This window comes from Brassica napus, chromosome C8 (assembly GCF_020379485.1).
Source record: "Brassica napus cultivar Da-Ae chromosome C8, Da-Ae, whole genome shotgun sequence".
Lineage (NCBI taxonomy): Eukaryota > Viridiplantae > Streptophyta > Magnoliopsida > Brassicales > Brassicaceae > Brassica > Brassica napus.
The window spans coordinates 25,792,818-25,813,737 of record NC_063451.1 but is presented as its reverse complement, the minus strand read 5'-3'; the positions used below and the strand labels follow the sequence as shown (position 1 = coordinate 25,813,737).

The 20,920-nt window shown below is 35.7% G+C and overlaps 2 protein-coding genes across 4 annotated transcripts; one reads left to right on the top strand and one right to left on the bottom strand.

The window, feature by feature from the left end:
- The first annotated feature begins 12,375 nt into the window (after positions 1 to 12,375).
- LOC106407307 (lipid droplet phospholipase 1-like) lies at positions 12,376 to 14,791 on the top strand. Of its 3 annotated transcripts, none has more exons than XM_013848149.3 (10): positions 12,376 to 12,806; positions 12,876 to 12,943; positions 13,136 to 13,206; positions 13,282 to 13,497; positions 13,584 to 13,747; positions 13,839 to 13,894; positions 13,976 to 14,028; positions 14,106 to 14,235; positions 14,303 to 14,404; positions 14,484 to 14,539. In XM_013848149.3, exons 1-10 carry the CDS (start codon positions 12,583 to 12,585, stop codon positions 14,537 to 14,539), a joined length of 1,140 nt encoding a protein of 379 aa, XP_013703603.2. In that variant the 5' UTR covers positions 12,376 to 12,582. The 3 variants fall into 3 exon arrangements, with proteins under 3 accessions (XP_013703603.2, XP_048622266.1, XP_013703602.2); XM_013848148.3 differs by having other exon boundaries at positions 12,378 to 12,806; positions 14,303 to 14,400; positions 14,484 to 14,791; XM_048766309.1 differs by having other exon boundaries at positions 13,839 to 14,028; positions 14,303 to 14,400; positions 14,484 to 14,791.
- A 1,506-nt stretch (positions 14,792 to 16,297) lies between these two features.
- On the bottom strand, positions 16,298 to 18,387 carry LOC106407575 (ergosterol biosynthetic protein 28-like). Its single transcript, XM_048766308.1, has 3 exons — positions 18,193 to 18,387; positions 16,580 to 16,786; positions 16,298 to 16,469 (listed from the first exon to the last, which is right to left on the bottom strand). The coding sequence occupies exons 1-3, from the start codon at positions 18,305 to 18,307 to the stop codon at positions 16,402 to 16,404; spliced, it is 390 nt and encodes a 129-aa protein (XP_048622265.1). The 5' UTR covers positions 18,308 to 18,387; the 3' UTR covers positions 16,298 to 16,401.
- Positions 18,388 to 20,920: the final 2,533 nt, after the last annotated feature.

Sequence of the window (20,920 nt, the reverse complement as noted above, 5' to 3'; positions counted from 1 at the left end):
CACTTTTTCAAAATTGTGTTCGAGGAAAAAAATAAGGTTTTTATGTCATAATTTGTTTAATGTCCACTAGAGAACATTATATTAACCTAAAATATAAGAAGTGTGTATTCGTTCCCTAAACAAAAGCTACGAAATTACCTAATATGATTTACATATATATGGCAATTAATGATTATGAATAATAAAGATTTGATAACAATTTTTTGCATCCTTATTAATTTTGTTTAATTTTATATTATTAAAAAAAATAAACAATCACATTAACCATATAATAAAAAATTAGATTTTTTCTTATATGTTATATTTTGAATTTTTTAAAATGACTTTAAATTACAAAAATGAGGAAACCTTATATGTTATTTTTTTTTTTAAAAAATGACTTTAAAATACAAAAATGAGGACACCTTATATGTTAGATTTTTCTTATATGTTAGATTTTTTCTTTGATGTTATATTTTGAATTTTTTAAAACGACTTTAAATTACAAAAATGTAAGTTTTCCTTAAGTATTCGACTAAAAACATTAAAATGACATGTATCCATTTGATGGTTGATTCGAAAGCTTTCAAAACCATATGGAAGCTAAAATTCAAAATAATTCAACTGTGAAAACAATACTGTTCATTTTTTTTAAGAATGTGTTCGATGGAAAAAATAAGGTTTTTTATCATAATTTGTTTAATGTCCAATCCGATCAACCCATGATGTATGAATTATAGTTTATTCCATTATTTTTAATAAAAATTGATCCGATCCTTCGGAAAGAAATTATATAATAACAACAAAAAATATTAAATATATATAAATAAAATGATCACATATATAAAAAAACTATCGATAATATATACAAATAAACTCACGCGCATGACTTATCCTAGTATATATAAACAATATGTGCAAGTTTATATTGCTTAGAATGGTAATTAATCCATATGACATTCACGTGCTTTCTTCTAGATGGTATTCAACTTGTTGACCATTAGTGATTGAGTAACTTAAAAAGTGCGGTTGCGGTTGTGTATTGACTCTATCACGTCACGTAAAATATCAATCTCCTCTATATTATTTGTGAAATATTACAACTTCTTTTTGTAGCCATGTGTCATCACTATAATAATTCTTATAATAATTAGAGAAATATGTTGGTCCATCTAATTATATAATAAACTTTTTATTAAACTAAGCATAAATTCATTATTAATGTTATCTATTATTTCCTTAAATAAAGATTACAAAATTGTCTAATGTGGCTAAAGTATATATGACAATTAATGATTTTGAATAATAAAGATCTGATAAAAAAATAATGTATCGTTTATCAAATTTGTTTAATTTTAAACTATTAAAATAATTTAAAAAAATCACAATAACCATATTATAAAATTTTAGATTTTTCTGTATATATTATATTTTGAATTTTAAAAAACGACTTTAAATTACTAGAACTGTTAAAAGTCTCACATTCAAATTTTGCGATCCATTGTTTAAAATTTTTGTTATGACAAAATACAAATGATTACAAAATCATATAAATAAAAGTCTAATTTAATTAATCATTAAGATTTAAAATATATATGTATATATATCATTCTAAATTAAACTATAAACCATATTGAATAAATAAATATTTTAATTTCAAAATTTACTTTGAATAATTTTTTTTTATAAAAGTTTTGAACTAACATTGATAATTTTTTTTAAATTATAAATTACTAAAATTATTAATCTCACAATGAAAATTTTGTTATCAGTAATTTAAAGTTTTTGCTATTAAAGATGCACGTGATCAAAAAAACATATGAGTAGAAAGCATCATTTAATAGATATTAATATTTAAAATATACTCTGTATGTTAATATCATTTAAAATAGGTAATAACCCGCGCCCTGCGCGGAATGTGATTATTAGTTTTGTTAGTTTTTAATAAGAAGACTTTAATCTGTTTAATCTGGATATCGGTTCGGTATTAGGTTGTTGTTTTTGTTTTTAATCTCCTAAAATATAACTATCATTTTAAATCAATATTTATTTGGTTTGTTCGGTTAAAATGTTTTATGTTTTTTTTTCCTGTGATAATAAAAAAATTACTATTATTTGTTTGTTTTCATGTTATGAACCTTAGATAATCGTGATGTCGAACCAATGGCTTCATATTATAGTTTCTAAATGGATAATAGTTAAAAAAAAAGAAAAAAAAATATTAAGACAAATCCTTTTACTACAATTTCGTTGATAGTGAAAGAAGCATTAAAAAAAAGAATATTTTAACTTCCAAAAATTAGATATTTTAGCTGTGGTAAATACTTAGTTATAAGGTGCTCACGTCAATGTGCACATGTATTTGTATGTAAAAGTATATAAAGATGGTTGATAAATGTATAAAGATATTGTTAATTAATATTAAATGACATTTTTGTTTCAAAATAATACATGAAAAATAAAATTCTTAAAATGAAAAAAACAAAAATATTGTAAATTTTTTATAAACTATAATGTATAACTTATATATAATTCTTTAAATAAATAAATAAATATATATATATGCATATAACAGATCAAATTGGATATTCTTTCCTATAAATATTGATATTTGTGATTTGCTTTTTTTTTTACGGATATTGCATTTTAATATTTGATTTGCTTCGTAGAGTAACAGATATCCGGATTTTCGGTTCGAATCAAAACAGATAACAAATCGAATCAAAATTTATGAATAATTTGTCTAGTTCTATTCGTAAACAATAAAAATAACGTAAACAAGAACCATGCATATGAGTTTTATATTAAAAAAACGTAAATTACATAGTGTGAACATATTTATGTAGAGTTTGGTTGAGAAACTCTCTACATGTGACACGTGTCCATTTTAGTGTGAACGCATTTATTACAATGTTTCTACACATTATATGTGTCCATTTTAGTGTGAACGCATTTATTACAATGTTTCTACTTTAATATATAAGGGATTTAATTACACACAAAATATTTAAAAAAATTGTCTGGATTAATAAAATTGATTTATATGTTCGCACCAATTTAATTATATATGTAATAATTACTGACTTTTAATTATTCAATATATATTTATTATTTCATAATATGTAAAAACATATAATACATAAAATAATTTTTATATATAATGTTTATCCCGCGCAAGGCGCATATCTTAATCTAGCAGTGAACTAAATGCATACCAACTTCTTCTTTTTTTTTGAAAAGAAATACCAACTTTATTTCCTTACATAGTTCTTCATTAAATGGACCCTTCTCGTTTCTAATTTAGGTAAAGCTATATGCTTTTGTAGCCATCCCATTTGTAGTCATGTCTCGTCAATTTTCATACAGTTTTGTCTAAAGTATATGTATGGGTGGCTGTGAGAATCCTGATTCGAATATCTACATTGCCAACAATATTAAGGATGGTAGATGGCAAGTATGAGATTATAGGTGGTGTGGATCATTCGTGATTGCTTTTATTAGTAACACTGACTCAACTAACACATGATATTTTTCGATCCACTGCATGTGGATGACTTGGAGATTTCTCTTGAATATCTTGATATTTAGTTTGGAGGTCTAACATTAGACTTTTATTCCCGCTTTGGTTTTTTTTTTTTTTTGAACACGAGAATTAATTAATTAGACCTCCAACCAAAACTAGTTGGGGAAAGCAGAGTACATAGCAGATTTGGCTAAAGTATCAGCCATAGAGTTTTGTGATCGCGGAATGAAACTAAAAGAAATGCGAGAAAAACGATAAGATAGAGCCTCGATGTCCCGAATGATTCCGTAGATATCCGCCGAGTGATACTTCGAGGAGAGGGCATTGATGAGTGCCTGACAGTCTGACTTGATGCAGATTAAAGTGATTCCAGCGTCGAGGGCGTGGAGGAGGGCTGACCGGATGGCGAGTGCTTCAGCCATCAGAGGTGATGAGATGTGTTCAAACATACGGGTGCCTTGTAGAGTGATAGTCTTCTCAGGTGTTAGGATATACCAGCCACACCCTGCTCTGTTCGTGGACGAGTGCCAGGCTGCGTCAGTGAAGCAGGCCGGTTCAGTGGTGATCGTGAGTGTCGGTGGTAATCGAGGATTCCGTGCGATAGGAGGATCAAGGCCTGGTAGTTGCGCTGCATTCCATTCCCGGGCGTTAGCAATGGCTTTGGAGAGAATATCAGTAGGTTCAAAATTCATGTTCTCGAAGATAAGGTAGTTCCTTGCTGTCCAAATTGCCCTGCAAATCCATGGGAAGATCGTTTCTTTGATTCCTAATGGCGGAAGGTTGATGTAGTTCGCTGACTCCAGAAAAATTGTTGCAAGAGTAGATGTATCTGTCAGTATGAACTCGTTTCTCCAGATACTTGCTGACCAGATTCGACGTGTGAACGCACAGTGGAGGAAGATGTGATCCGCCGTCTCTAGTTCACCACAGCGTCTACAAGAAATGTTGGTAAGCATTCCCCGTTTTGCTAGATTTTCTCCCAGCGGCAGGGCTCCATGGAATATCTTCCATAAGAATAGATGAAGCTTTGGGGAGGTCTTGCAGGTCCAGATGCCTTTGTTTAACGCTTGCTCCGTAGTTCGTTGAGCTTCAGTGGCTTCGTTGTCCTCAACCTGGATCATAGAGGCTGCTACGAAGTACCCAGACTTAACCGAGTATACTCCTGTCTTTGAAGCTAGCCACACATAAGAATCAGGTGCTCCCGTAATACTTGGTCTGATACAGAGGATCTTAGGAAGAAGATGTGTCATAATGCTTGTTATTTGGTTGATATTCCATTCTCCACTTCCTCTGCAGATGAGATCAGATACAAACAAATCTTGGTCGCTTTCTTTTACTGGTCCAAACGGGACAGTAGGGTGATCAAGTCTTAGCCAAGGGTCCTTCCAGACCCGTGTTCCTTCCCCATTCCCTATGACCTTACCCAGTCGGGTAACCAATAGATCTCTACCCGCAATGATGCTCCTCCATCCGTGCGACATTGTCTTTGTTTCAGAAACCTGGAGGAAATAAGCCTTGGTACAGTATTTGCCTCTTAGTATGCGGGACAGCAGGCAGTCGGGTTTTGTGATGATCCGCCAAGCTTGTTTGGCCAGCAGTGCCTTGTTGAAGGCCTGAATATCTCTAATACCTAACCCTCCGTGAGCTTTAGGCTTGATAAGCTTCTCCCAAGCCACCCAGCACATTTTTTTCTCCTCCGGTGACGAATCCCACCAAAATCTCGTTAGAGCGGATTGGATTCGATCGCATAAGCTCATAGGAAGGAGGAAGCACGTCATAGAGAAAGAAGGAACCGCTGTAAGTACAGAATTCAACATAACCAGTTTGCCAGTGCTTGATAGGCGACGTGTAGCCCAAGAAGCCGCTTTGCTTCTGATACGGTCGACAATTCCGGTAAAAAGGTCCCTTTTTCGCCGACCGAAGTGTTCCGGGAGACCCAAATACTTGCCCGTTCCTCCTTCCTTTTCAATCCCGAGGTGTATTTTAACACGTTTCCGTATTACCTGCGGGGTCTTGGCTGAGAAGGTGATGGAGGATTTCGTAGCATTGATCAATTGGCCCGATGCCATCTTGTATTGTTCAAGGATATGCATCAGTGCCGAGCAGCTCTCTTCATATGTATTGAGGAAGAACATGGTATCATCCGTAAACAAGAGATGATTCAGTCGGGGGCTGGTATAGCAACTCTGAGGCCGGCTAGATGACCGCTTCTTTGAGCTCGTTTGCACAAACCGGAAAGGACCTCTCCACAAAGAATGAAGAGATACGGAGATAGCGGGTCGCCTTGTTGAATGCCTCTTGACGGTATCACTCTTCCATGAACAGACTCGTTAACTAGGAAGGAGTATGTCACTGATGTAACCCATTGCATGATTAAGGCGACCAGATGAGACGCAAACCCGAATCTTAGTAGCACCGTCTCGATGAAATTCCACTCTAACCGATCATAAGCTTTACTCATATCAGTCTTGACCGCCATAGAGCAATTCACCACAGCCTCGGAGTTTTTAAGAGTATGGAGGATCTCATGAGTAATGAGTACATTGTCGGAGATAGCTCGACCGGCTGATTGCGTTTCCGAGATGATTCCTTGAAGGGTAGCTTTGATACGGAGTGAAATAATCTTGGTGATGACTTTGTATGTGACGTTACACAGCGCTATTGGCCGGTAGTCAGCTACACTCTTCACACCTGTGATCTTCGGTATCAGTCTAATATAGGTGACATTTGTTGTTGGTGGCATAACCCCTGTCCTGAAGAAAGCCTGCACCTCCATAATCAGTGACTGTCCGATTGTGTTCCAATTTGAATGGAAAAAGCTTGCGGAGAATCCATCCGGTCCCGGAGCCTTGTCCGGATGGATTAAGAAGAGGGCGTGTTTGATCTCGTCAGCCTCTGGAGTTGTACCGAGGCTCTGATTCACTTCACCTGAGAGGCTCGGTTTGAGTGCTGAGTGCACAATGTCCTTCGTCAAGTCTGAGGGCCCGCCATGGTTTTCTGAAGTGAACATGGCATTGAAATAAGAAGAAATCTGGTCTGCAATTTGATCCTCTTTGAAGAAAGCCTTTCCCTCAGAATCCTCTATGACTGACATCCTGTTGCGTGCTCTGCGTCCCTTGGCCATCGCATGGAAGAACCCCGAATTTTTATCCCCTGCAGAGAGCCACATAATTCTCCTGCGTTGCCGCCAAAATTCTTCTTCATCTCTGTATGCAATGTGAAGCTTGGCGTTATGAGATGTGATCATGGAATCATCTCCCTGGGGGTCGATCATGGCCGTTTCTAGGCTCAGCTTTAACTGATTTATAGCTTCTTTTCTGTTGAAAGACTGTTCTCTGGACCACGTTGCGATAGCTTTGCGGCATCGCGAAAGCTTCGCGTCCATGGATAGGTTGGGATCAGCATTCCAGACTTCAGCAATTAGATTTCTAACCTCAGCGTTATCTTTCAATCTGCGGTCATACCTGAATAGCCGGTTCTTGCGTCGCTTTGCTGAGTCAAAGACCGTGATCACTGGTCTGTGGTCTGACGTATCAAAATTCAGGTAATGGCATCTGCCCGTAGGAAAACAAACTGACCATGCTGGGTTAACTAGGACCCTGTCGAGCCGACAGAATACAAGGTGAGTTCGTCGACGCCCTCTCCACGATAAAGAGATGCCCGTGTGTTTGAGGTCGAATAGGTCGCAATTGGAAAGCATATTCCGAAAGGCTCCAAACGAGCCTTCTGCTCTCTCCGGTCCGCCAGATTTCTCGCTGTTGTCTATGATCTCGTTAAAATCTCTGGCTAATATCCATGCAGAGTTTCGTGATAAGGAGAGTGATATAAGGAGGTCCCATACCATAAACCGGTGTTGTGTTTCAGGATCTCCATAGACAAAGGTTGCAAAGAAAGATGACCCTTTATGATTAATGATAGTATCTATTACATTCTGGGATGAAGAGAGAATCTGTATATCTATGTCTTGTTTCCAAAAGAGGGCAAGTCCGCCACTATTCGGCCTCTCCGGGGGAACCAAATGTCTATGCTCTGCCCCAAGGAAGTCAAGCTCTTGCAGTACGAAGGCATCCGGATTCTTTGTTTCCATGAGGAAGATTATATCAAGGGAAGCTTGTTGATTAAGCTCCTTGATCCGCTGAACTGTCGTGGGGTTCCCCAGTTCACGACAATTCCAGCTTAGCATTGCTAAGGAAGATCGCGATTTCGCAGATGAAAATCCATCTGCGGTTTCGCTACTGGCGGGATCAGTGTAATTGGCGGAGCTGTGGAGGCGGTAGTTCTTCTCTGCTTCCTTGCGGGTTTTGGCGCTTGGGCTTTGGAAGTTCCCGGCGAGGTTTGTAGCTGGTTCAGATTTCTTTTTTTGGATCCCATACCAGCATAGACTTTTGGACTGAGCCTAACATGGGTACGAGACACTCCCGACCTAGCCCGCCTGCCTCTTCTTCTCACTGGGTTTACACCCCCATTACTGGGACTTGTTGTCTGAGAAAAAGGGGCCGTATCCTGGTGGTTAGTAGGTGCTGGGGATGCGAGAGCCGCGTTGGTTGAAGCTTGGATAATATTCGCTGCGGTTTCTTCCACTGTACCGTCCAGTTCGCTTTGCAGCACTCGTTGTTGTCTAGTTGCCCTCTCTGTTGGGTCGTCGACGTTCAGATACTGTAGAGTAACTTCTCTCAGCTCTTCCATCACCTTTTCTCTAGATGGAATGTTCGGGGGCGTCAAGACATTATTCGCGACCAGGACATGTTCTGAATGTTGTCTGGAGGCGCCCTTTTGTGATCGTTGAGCTGTTGCTTCATGATCTGGAACTGATAGTTTTGTTCTCCATTGGGGGTGAGATGATCGGCTGTTTGTTGCTCCGACTGTAGTTGCATTTGCTATGCCTTCATTGAGTGGTGGGAAGTCCGTCCTGTCTAAATTACGTCCTAAAGAGGGCCTGGGTGAGTGGCTACTCCTTCGTTGCGAGGTTGCTTCCTGATCCGCTAGTGTGGATTTGGCTTTCCACTGAAGTCTCGGGGAGTTACGACGGTTGTGTCTATCCTCCTGTTGATGCTCTCCTCCATTTTGATGCAGACGGCGCCTTGAGTATGGTGGGGAGTAGTAAGCATGTTCTCTCTGCTCATTTGGGGGCGCAGAGATCTCATTTGTTGCAGTCTGAATAGCAGGTTGAGCTGGGGGGGGCTAACTTATTCCTCGGTCCCGTTGGGCGAGGTGCAGCTGCTGAGATTCTCTCACCGAATGGTCTCCCATGACGGTCGTATCTTTGTTGAAACGGTCGATTCTGCGGCATAATGTGCTCCCTAGACTCCCGCAGGGGGGAGCGCCTGGCGGTTAGAGATTCCGTTCGTTGCATAGGAGCTACACCATTATCAGTATGAGTGTTTGCGGCATCACTTGGTTTCTCAGGGCACTGGGATTGTAGGTGGGAGAGACGAAAGTAGTAGGTGCAGTGGTTTCCCAATCTCTCATACTCCAGAGTGATTATACTTTCTTCGCCAGTATCAAAATCCAGAGTGGGTTCCATTGCCAAAGGTTTCAGGCCATCCACAATAACCCTGACGCGTGCTGAGGACCATCCAGACCAATGTTTCTGACCACTTTCTCATGCCAGTAATGCAAAGGGATGCCTCTGATATTTATCCAGAACGGTATCTGAGATGGGAAAGTTGGTGAGATGATTGGTTCCCATCGTTGGACGATGAGCATCCATCGTCCAAATTGATAGGGTCTGTTACGCAAGACCTCCTGAATGTCTTCCTCCGCCTCAAAACGAAACTGAAAGCAGTCTCTTCCTAGGTCAGAGCCGGATGATGGATCGACGTCCCATTTCTTAGCCAAATAAGGTAAGACCGAACTCATCTTTTGTTCCCTAGGGTTAATGAGACGTCCGACCAGTGTGAGTAAGTTGTCTTTGATGAGTTCTGATGGATCGAAGTCCGGAGCACGTATTCTGATTCTCTGGGGAGCTGTTGGGTTTCCTGTGATGGTTTAACCCTTTTCCTCAGCCGTAAAGCGTCTAGCCATTGCAAACTAGGGATGCAAAGGGAGACAGAGACAGGCCTGTGGGAAGTGTTGATGTTGTCTTTCGTACGGTGCACAATAGTAGGTTTTGAGGTGACTATCAGGTTGCCAAAGTATAGATGTTGGAACTTAGAAGCGAGGTGAAGCAGAGTATGAAGTAGGTGCAAAGTATTTATAGGAGTGACAGTCGACTCTAAGCCTTCTCTAACAGTCCTGAAGGAAGGTTAGATCATCTTGTGGGGGGGGGAGGGGGTGTAGGAAGCCAAGGCTGGTGTTTAGGACCCACCAGGCAGATGCCTTGCCGGCCATTGCCGGCGAAACGGTGAGGAAGAATTACAACCAGTGGTATTGCAAATTTTGAAAAGTTTCCCAAAAGGTGAAAGAAACCAAGTTGGTGAAAAAATCAAAGGGAAATGTGATACGAAAACATTGCCAAAAGGGGAAGCAAACCGGGTAGCTGCAAACCGTGGGTGGTGAAACCGGGTTTACTCAGACTGTCTCGATAAGAGCGCCAGAGAGAGTTTCTCAGCTCACTAGATGGCACACTTTCGGAATGTCTTTTCCCACTTTGGTTATATTCTGGAAATTACAGTTTAAATTAATTTAAAACTATGTTAATTATATAATTTGGTATTTTTTTAATAAAACTACCGTCAAATGTATTCTAAATTTGATAATATATCCACAACACAAGTTATCTATACTTAGTGTTTTACTTAAGCATACTAAAATCCAAACTAGCAAAGTTTGGTGAGATTTCTGAAAATGATGTGTAATTTGAAGATGAAAGAATCTGATTATTTAGATAACGTTAACGTGTGAATTTTTTTAAATGATTGTGTGAGCAATTGAAAACATATACATATCTCTTATACAGTTTTTAGCTGTTTTTTGTATAGATTGCTTTTTGTTTCTCTAAGTGTTCGAATGGTAAAAGCAGTTCAAGCGCAGATCATGCAGATCAACTGCAGATCAAAGCAGATCAAATGCAGATCAAACAACTTATTACATTTATAATAGTCGGGTCAATGATCAAACGAATCTAACCAGATTTTAAATTTTAAATTAAGTAACTATATATATAAGTATAACTATAAATTATTTTGATACAATTTTATATCATTGTTAGAATCTAAAATGATATGAAAATAGAAAAATTAAATGATATAAAATATGACGAAAAACTAATTTATTTAGACATATATTAGAAAGATATGAAATTTTTATGATTTTTAAAGAACTGCAATTTTTAACTTGAATTTAAAATACATGATTTAGATATCGAATCATGTTACAATTTTAACATCTGATTACAGTTTATAATAGAGAAAAGCAATTTAAAAATAGAGTATATATATTTAAATAATAAAAATTACAATAAAATACATAATATATAAATACAATACATAAATAACAATAAATATTGCATTAAAATTGTGAAACTGTATTTTTAAAATTAAAATATGAAAATATTAGTAAGTGACCAAATGTGTCTATCTTCCATTAATATATATATATATATATATATATATATATATATATATATATATATTTAAGTACAATATTTTACATTTACACAATTAATAAACGCACACATCATATAAATAATTTAGATAAATGATCTAACAAAAAAAGTAGACGGTTAAAACTTTTTGTATTGTAAAAGTTGTAAGTTAAATAGAATGAAAATGTGCTTTTTTATATAAAAATATTAAATATATTATTACTTTGTAATAAAATCATTTATTGGTCAAAAGAAAAAAAATGAGTGAACCACCACCAAATGGTAATAGACAAAACTGCATGTAGGAGATCTGTACTTTTTCAAAAAAAGACAAAAAAAATCTGATCTGCACGCAGATCTCCTGCAAAACAAATTTTAAAACTAAAAAATAGTGAATGAAAATTAAAATGCAGTTTTCCTGCGACCCATATGATCTTCATCTCTCATGCCCTCCTCATTCGTAGCCTAAGAGTAGGAGAATCATTTCATGTTAGTTATAAAATCTTACCAATTGATATTTCAAATATAATACTAACAAAACAACTTAAATTACTATAATAAGTCGCAAAATCCATATAGATATATATTTTTTTCAATCCAGGCTAGATTCCTCTGCGGTAACAGACTTAAATATTTGATAAGAGTGACAGTTGGTTGAAATCTAATATTTTATCCTATGGGATTTTGATTCATGCAAAATATCAGAACTATCAAATTGTATGTAAAGAAGGTGTAAAAAGAATACTAATCATCTCAGGCTCACAGAAGTGGTGATCTCTCAAGTAGTCGAGGCGACAATACATCCAAACAGAACAGTACTCATGACATCCAAACAGAGAGAGTTTTTTTTTTTCTTGAAAGTTTATATCTTGTTGCCTACTTGTTGGTGTTGTGTGTGATTCGGTCCATTCAAAGAGATGGGCCATGGCTGCATAAGTTTCATATAAAAATCTCGGTCCAATACAACTACAAGCCTACTTCGTATTTGTACTTCATTATTTGCGGATTCTATCTTTTCCTTTATATTACCTGCGTTTAAAGTAATGATCATGATTCATGTCTATAAAACTCTAGTGAACGTGCAAGAATGTGCATATAATTTTTTCTTAACGTACCACTTTGCGTTTTAAATAATCAAGGTATACACAATAATGAACTTGTAACATTAATACATAGAAGAAAACTTAACAAACTAATATCTTTCCATATTTACATATAAGTTTTCAAGTTTCTTTCAATTACCATCTATATCAACTTTAGTAAGTAAATAGTATAATTTGTGAAACACTGATAGTTAAAGGTCCTTTTTGCAAATTTTCTTATGTTATTACATGTGTTGTACTTCTAGAAAAAAAATGGTATGTGTAAGAATAGAAAATGTCAATGGCGTTTCAACGATGACAGCTCTCCTGCGGAGACCGTCCTAACGACTGAAACATCTTCTCCAAACATGTCTAAAGTATAAAACCCACGTTTATTAGACCTCGAATTATCCTAAAGTGTCGTCCTTTAGCAAACCCGCATCGAAAGTTTCCATCTTTTTCGTTTACTATTCATGGAGGTGGAAGAAGATAGCAAGATTCCTAGGATTGTAAAAGAAGATGGGCATGGTGGAAGTGATCTGACGAAGAAGAAGAAGAAGAAGGAGAAGAAGTATTGGATGGGCTGTCTCAGAGCTGAATCTGACGAGAGTGGTAACGTTGATTTGAGTGTTGAGTTCCCTGGGGAACGCGCTGAGCCTACTCATCTAGTCGTCATGGTCAACGGTCTCATCGGAAGGTTCTTTGTTGTTGTGTGTTTGATTATATTCGATTTCAAGCTGTTCTTGATAATGTTTTGTGTGTGCAGTGCTCAGAACTGGAGATTTGCTGCTAAGCAGATGCTGAAGAAGTATCCTCAGGATCTCATCGTTCACTGTGAGTCCTTTTCTCCCTCCATGATTGATGGAAATGATCTTTGAAGGAAGAAAGAACCATACTTTAGATTCTTAGAGTTTCAGTTCTTGTTTCTCTCAGATCTTTACTGAAGATCCAACTCTAGATCTTGTTACCATAATGAGTATTAGATTTGCGGAGAATGGTTTGTGATGATTTGGAACCTTTTTGCAGGCAGTAGACGCAACCATTCTACACAGACATTTGATGGAGTTGATGTTATGGGTCAAAGATTAGCAGAAGAGGTAGGATTATAGGACTTGTTATCTCTGCTTGAGTCTTGCAGCGGAAGTAAGATTTGTGTTTTCTCTTTCGTTTAGGTTAGGACGGTGATCAAACGTCACCCAAGTCTCCAGAAGATTTCCTTTGTAGGACATTCTTTAGGTGGCTTGATTGCTAGGTATGCCGTTGCCTGTCTTTATGAGCAAGAATCCCCGCAAAACAGTGAGGAACCAAAAGAGAGAATCGCTGGATTGGAGCCTGTGTGTTTTATAACTTCTGCAACGCCGCACCTTGGTTCAAGAGGACATAAGCAGGTGAGTTTAGAGCAGAGTAGATACTATGAAGTAGACTTTGATGTTGAGTTATGAATCATGGAAACTTACAATTTGGTTCGCATTAGGTTCCATTGTTTTCTGGATCTCACACATTGGAGAAGTTAGCTACGCGTATGTCATGGTGTCTTGGTAAAACGGGGAAACATCTTTTTCTAGCTGATGGTGATGATGATGGAAAGCCTCCCTTACTCCTCCGTATGGTTAGCGACCGTAGAAACCTTAAGTTCATGTGAGTTTACCTCCACCAACTTTGTTATCTTATGGTTGAAACCATTCTCCAATAATATTATTCATCACATCTCATCTGCCTTTGCGAACAGTTCTGCTCTGAGATGCTTCAAGCGGCGTATTGCTTATGCAAACACAACTTTTGACCGTATCCTTTCTTCCTCAGGCCTCTTATTTTCACTACTTTATTGCAATTCATTTGGAACCTTAACCTCCATTTTGTTGATAGACCTAGTAGGCTGGAGCACATCGTCTATCAGGCGACGCAGCGAGCTTCCTAAGGTAATAAATAACCTTTCAGTGTTTAATATCATACTTGTGTTATGCTGAATCAGTTGTCTTACATCTGATCTTCTCAGCTTCAACGCGGTCCATTCAACGAGAAGTATCCTCACATTGTAAACGTTGAAGGACCAAGTACCTCAAGTAACCATGAGGAAGTTCGATCAGTGACCGATTCAAACGGGTCCAAGAATTTTGATATGGAAGGTTGGTTCTCATCCTCAGGCTTCTTATCTTGACTTTTAAACATCATAATAAAAAAAATCTATTGCAGAGGAAATGATAAGAGAGCTAACAAAAATGAGCTGGGAACGAGTTGATGTTAGTTTCAGAGGAACCGTGCAGAGATTTCTCGCTCACAATACCATTCAGGCAAGTGTTCATTATCATCATTATTATCATATGATCATTACAGGTGGTTCATACTCAAATCTGGATTAAAAAAAACATTACAGGTGAAAACGAAGTTGATCAATTCAGCTGGAGCAGATGTTATACAACACATGATTGACAATTTTGAGCCATAGTTTATCTGAAGATTGCAGCAGATCCCTCACAAGGGGAAATATACCTTTCTGTAAAAGAGTAATAAATTTTGTATTCCCATTCTGTAACCACTGATCTTACAATGCAACTTAAACTATAAAAGATCCTAGAAAGGAACAATACTTCAACCTATGAAGTGGTTGAGTTATAAAACAAATTAGATTTTGACCTGTGCGGGTTTTTTCGGTTAATAAAATGTTGATATAAGTTAATGTTATGATTTTGATGTACATTATTAAGTTACAAAGTCGTATTATATCGAAGAACAAAATATTTTTTGTTTAAAATTATATAATTGATCAGTCAGTGTATTTGAGGTTTTGTATGTATATTTTTATTTTATAACGTCATTTTTATATTTTATGTGCAAGAGTAATATATATGTTGAGTTGGTGAGATATATGATTTACCCGGCATATTTTTGGGTTAATTTCATAGTATAAATAGGGTTAAATAGTTTTAACAGTGTTTTCGTACTCAATCCAGACCCACGGTTGAACCGGTAAATGATAGGTCAACCCTATATAATCTGGTTCGAACTTAGTTAAAATCCGATATTTAAAAATCAGATAAACTCTGATAAAAATGTATAAACCCTTCCTTAACATGAGATCTGACACTGGATTACCTGATACAAACCCTTATAAAAATTTATGATATTTTTAAGAAAATTATTCAGTTTGATATACTTTTTAATATTTTTAATAGTACAAATATTTGAAAAACTATTTGATTTGTGATTTTTTAATTTTGATATAACTTTTATTATATCATTTAAAGAAAATAAAGAAAATTTTGATAGAAAAAAAGTAAAATTTATTTTTATAATTCAATATTATTTTACTTATATTATTGATGCTATATTGTAAATTAATCTATTTTCTTTTTCTTTATATTTAGAAGTTAATTTTTAATAGTTGTTATTTACTTATTTAGATTATCAATAAAAAAAATCTACTATAATTTTTTTTTATTTTCTTCTATTTTAGTTTTATTTACTTATTTAGATAATCAATAATAAAAATAATATATTATAAATTGTCTATTTTCTTTTATTATTAATTAACTATATTTTGGTGTTGATATGATATTATCTACTTTGTATTAATATTTTAAATAAAAGGATTATTATATATATAGTTTCAATATCTTATATATTATACCATTTTATTTCCCATTTTATTTTTTTTATAAAATATAAATTATTTTAGTTTAAAAATATAATTTTACATTGATGAAAATGAAATTGGATAACCGATATATTTCATTATTTTGTATCAAATAAATAAATTTTCAATTTTAATGGAACAACCTACAAAACCTAGTTATACTTAATTCTGATTAAGTGAACCAACAATTATTTTCCAAAAAAAAACTTTATCTAACACATGTCTGTCTAATCTAGTTTTTTTTTTGCATAAACATATTATATCTAATAGATAAAATGTAATAACTAAGAAAATGTAACAGAACATATGTACGCTGGATATAATAGTACTGCATTGACAAAGATTTTGTATTAATTTGAAAAGATATGATGAATCTAGTTACTTAAATTTGGTTTGGTTAGTTATATTCTCTAAGAGAAAATGTAGTGTATTTGATTGATATTGTATTGTTAGATTAATTATTGTAGGACCAAAAACTAATAAATAGCAATCCTAAATAGGTCCAACAACTTTTTTATGGTAGATTTTTTAAGACTACTTCTGTTTTAACAGTATAGATCCATAAATTTTATTCTCATAGTTCAACTTGCCACAAGTCATCTTAAAGACTCCTTCAAAGATTATAGATGAAATATGAATCAACAGCTTAAAAAGAAGATCAAGCAAGTTTGGAGTGCGGTTGGTCAAGGGATCTCCACTCCCAGAGCATCCACGCAATCGATGTGCCTGTTAAAAACAATAAAAGATCATTCACACAATGAATGGCAACGCAGCCTACGTGAACTGATTGAATACAAGAGTGATTTAAACGTATGGTGACTGCTCCCAACCCATACCTGCAAAGAAGGCTACTGTTGAGAGATTCGCGATGGTCATGGTATGGTAGAAGAGGTATTCAGTCAGAAAATGGCCTAAGGCGTAGATAAATGAGAGAAAGGTAGCCAAGTATAGCGGTTTGTTTTCGGGGTTGAATGCACAAAGAAAGCAGAGAGTGCAGGTCAATAGTGTCCATACTCCGAATGTACGTCCATGAACTTCACTCACTGCAAAACAGTTAAAACAGAAGAAAGAACATCCTGAGTAGTGAAGACGGTACTATTATTGTAAAGTGTAAACCAAAAGGAGCCATCACTTGCAGAAACCTAAAAGCTAGAGACTTCAATTTCAACTATGTGATATTTGTCATTCCTGGATATATCTTTTTTTGTTTCCTATTCACAAATTGTTCATATGATGCAAAGTTGCTACTACCTTTTTGTTATCATAATCAATGAACTAGACATCGGGGACACCACAAGTTACAATTGGAAAAAGAAAAACATCAAGTTGCTTCTGTTCTAATACATCTACATCATCTAATACACTTAACCTGGTCACTGACTTACTTCAACAGTATTGTAAGAAAAATTGCATATCAACAAGAAAAAGGTTATGCATTTGGACTCTGTAAACTGCAATCAAAACCAACCAATTTTAGATCCAAATACTTTCCCCCTTCCTGATTACTAGGGAATAGGGGTCCACTTCCTACAATAAGTTCTTTCACCAACGAATTGTATAAGAGTTATTAAGATTGCATATCTTTCTTAGATATGTTGCTTCGGTCTGCTGTTCTTATGGTACTAGCTAGTCTCTTTCTCCTACATATCATGTATGTTGATTCAATGAACAGGGATCCACTGAGAAAAATGTCAGACCAGAAACAAACATTGTCCTCAATGAAAGTAACTGCCTAGGTTGAACTTAGGGAGATGATGCACAATAGCTAGTCATGTGACTTGTTATTACGAGCGATAAAAGAGTTTTAAAATGCCCAAACATTCACATCATCATGGCTTACCGAAAGTTTAAACAACTACTCGGGGACACAAACAAAAGATAATTTGTAAATTAATAATCTCAAATTGCAAGAAAGACTAATCTTGGAGAGATAAACAAAAAAAAAAGCCATAATGATCAAGAAAAAAAAAATACCAACTAGCTCAACTTTGCAATTAAAGGAACATTAAGAACCAAAAAAATAAGCAACTAGAAAGAGCATGGATATGTTCAAAGAACCAAGCTTTCCTACACTTTCAAGCTGAGTTCACAAAACCATTGACCTTACAGATTCAATGTACTAGCAAAAAATCAAATATCAAATCCAGGAAGCCCCCAAATTGGATCCATAAATGAAGTCACGGAAAAGTTCTTCTGAACGTGGCATTATCATTTACACAAATCACAGTACATGCACTCTCCATTAGCCACCACTCACCAGTGACCAATGTATGACTAGGAGGATCTCAGAGACTAAGGAAGTCAATTGGATACAACAAAACTCTCAAGTGTCTATAGATTCTATTTGTGACATTAACAACGAAAGTAACGAAATTTTAAGCACCAATTAATAGAACAATTGAAAAAATGGATATTAAAAAAAAAAAAGGAGGGAGGAGAAGAACAGAACTGGTGGTCTGAGAGAAGACGGCGAGACGAAGAGCCCAAATGTTGAAGAAACCAAACCAAACCGAAGCTAATCTCAGTGACCCAACCACCATTAGCCAATACCCTAACGCCTTCATCTTCTTCTTTTTCTCTTCCTTCCTATGGCTAGCTTCGTTACTTTGTGCTTTGATCTTCAGATGCGCTCCTTTTTTTTTTAATTCCTTTTGCGATGTTGTCATCAGTGATTTTATTAAAATTTTAAATGTTTTATCAAAAAATATTTAAACTTTGTGGTAGGGCTGGGCAAAAAACCCGAAACCGAAGAACCGAACCGAACCGAATCCGATCCGAAAAAGTAGTACCGAACCCGAACCGACATTAATAAAATATTCAAATGGGTTCAAAATTTTGGTGTTTAGATAACCGAAACCGAACCCGATCCGAACCGAAGTATTATGGGTATGGGTATTAGGGGTATTTGAATGTATCTGAAATAGACTTATATACCTAAATATATTAATTATTTTTAGATTTAATATATATTTAAAAACATCCAAGATAGAGGTGTCAACTGGGCGGGCTGACTATGGGCTAGCCCAGTCCAATTCATTTTGGGCGGGCTATGGACGTGCCCAATTAATAAATGGTCCAACTGGACAAAAGACCAATTGGTACATGGTTCAATTGGGCGAAGACCAAATGGACAATGGGTGTCCATGGGCTTCCTAAAACATGTTTTTATGAGTTTAACAAAAGAAAACATAACTTTACAATTTAACCCAAAACAATAGCTTTATCGTTAAAATAAAAAATTCACGATTTTGACGGAAAACATAATTTCACAATTTTGACGGAAAAATGTATTTCATTAATTTGGCGGGAAAACGCAATTTCTCGGTTTTGGCGGGAAATACCATTTCTCGGTTTTAGCGGGAAAACGCAATTTCTCGATTTTGGCGGGAAAACACAATTTTTCGGTTTTGGCGGGAAAACACAATTTCTCGATTTTTGGCGGGAAAATGCAATTTCTCGGTTTCTGTGGGAAAGCGTAATTTCTCGGTTTGGGCGGGAAAACGCAATTTCTCGGTTTCAGTGGGAAACACACAATTTCTCGGTTTTGGCGGGAAAATGCAATTTCTCGATTTTGGCGGGAAAACGCAATTTCTCGGTTTTGGCGGAAAATACAATTTTTCGGTTTTGGCGGGAAAACGCAATTTCTCGGTTTTGGCGGGAAAAAGCAATTTCTCGGTTTCGGTGGGAAAACGTAATTTCTCAGTTTTGGCGGAAAAACGCAATTTCTTGGTTTTTGCGGGAAAACGCAATTTCTCGGTTTTGGCGGAAAAACGCAATTTTTCGGTTTTGGCGGGAAAACGCAATTTCTCGGTTTTGGCGGGAAAAAGCAATTTCTCGATTTCGGTGGGAAAAAGCAATTTCTCGGTTTCGGTGGGAAAACGTAATATTCTTGGATTCCAAGATATATAAGATACTTTTAAGTTATCCAAAATATTTGAAAATATATACAAATAGTCAAAAATAAATGTCTAAATAACTAAAGTATACTCAAAACACTAAGAATACTTAAAATATATATCGATTCTCTATTCAAATATTCAAACCAAGCTAATTTATATGTTAAGTTTAAGTATTTTGACATATGTTATTCAAATTTATATGTAATATGTTATTTTGTTTATAGATTTTGAGAAATTTAAAATATATAATAAATTTTAACCGAACCCGCAAAGATCCGAACCGAACCTGAACCGAATTTTAGAAATATCCGAATGGAGCTGAAATCTTTGACCCCGAAACTCGAATAGACCCGAACCGAATCCGAATGGATACCTTAACGCCTACCCTTCCTCTGTGGGTTCGTGTCTGTTATTATATTTTTAACTTTTTGGTAAATATCGTATGACATACTATATTCTAACTAGAAACATAACACCATTGCAAGATCGTGTTAAGAACGTAATATAAATAAAATAGCAACCACGACTTCAAAGATTCAGTGGGTTAAGTTTTTACTCAATTGAAGTTGCATCCTCTATATATGTTCACGACGTGAGAACTGAGAACTACATATCTCATGCATGCAACTCTCGAGTTATGTTCAGTCTAGAGACTTCACATTGTTCATGTTTCATTTGGAGTCTTGGAGATTAGCTAAAATTTAACTGTTCTAGATGTGTGTTGAAATTTAACCTCTCCCATAAGCTCTCACTGACATGTCCTTCTACATGTGTGTTGAGATTTAACTGTATGTATTCTGTTGGAGTACTTGTAATTTGATATTGCATACATTGGTTTCCACATCCGTATGTATCTCTAAATATTATCGTATAGTCATTTGAGAACACACATGAAAAGCCTTCTTAATTTTAAACCAAAATGACGTGTTCTTGGTTAAACACTTAAACTTCCAACGTGATTAAACTTCCAAGGAAACCGTCCTTTAAAAATCACATCAAACAGTCAGTCACCTTTTACTCAACTCCAAAAGTAAACTCGTTCATGCTATAGCTCACAGTTTTTTGGGGTTGTAGAATAAAGTATAATTATTTTGGGATTGGGCGAGAGATATGCGTGCACGTTCACGACAAATTAGATTCAGTTAACTATTGGGTATATTAGTTTAAATCGTCTAAGTAGCGTAGGTTAAGCTGAACGAGGATCGTGGATGATAGCTGTATTTTGTTCTTTTTCTTCTTCTTTTATTTGAAAATAAACATTTTTAGACTTGAGACATT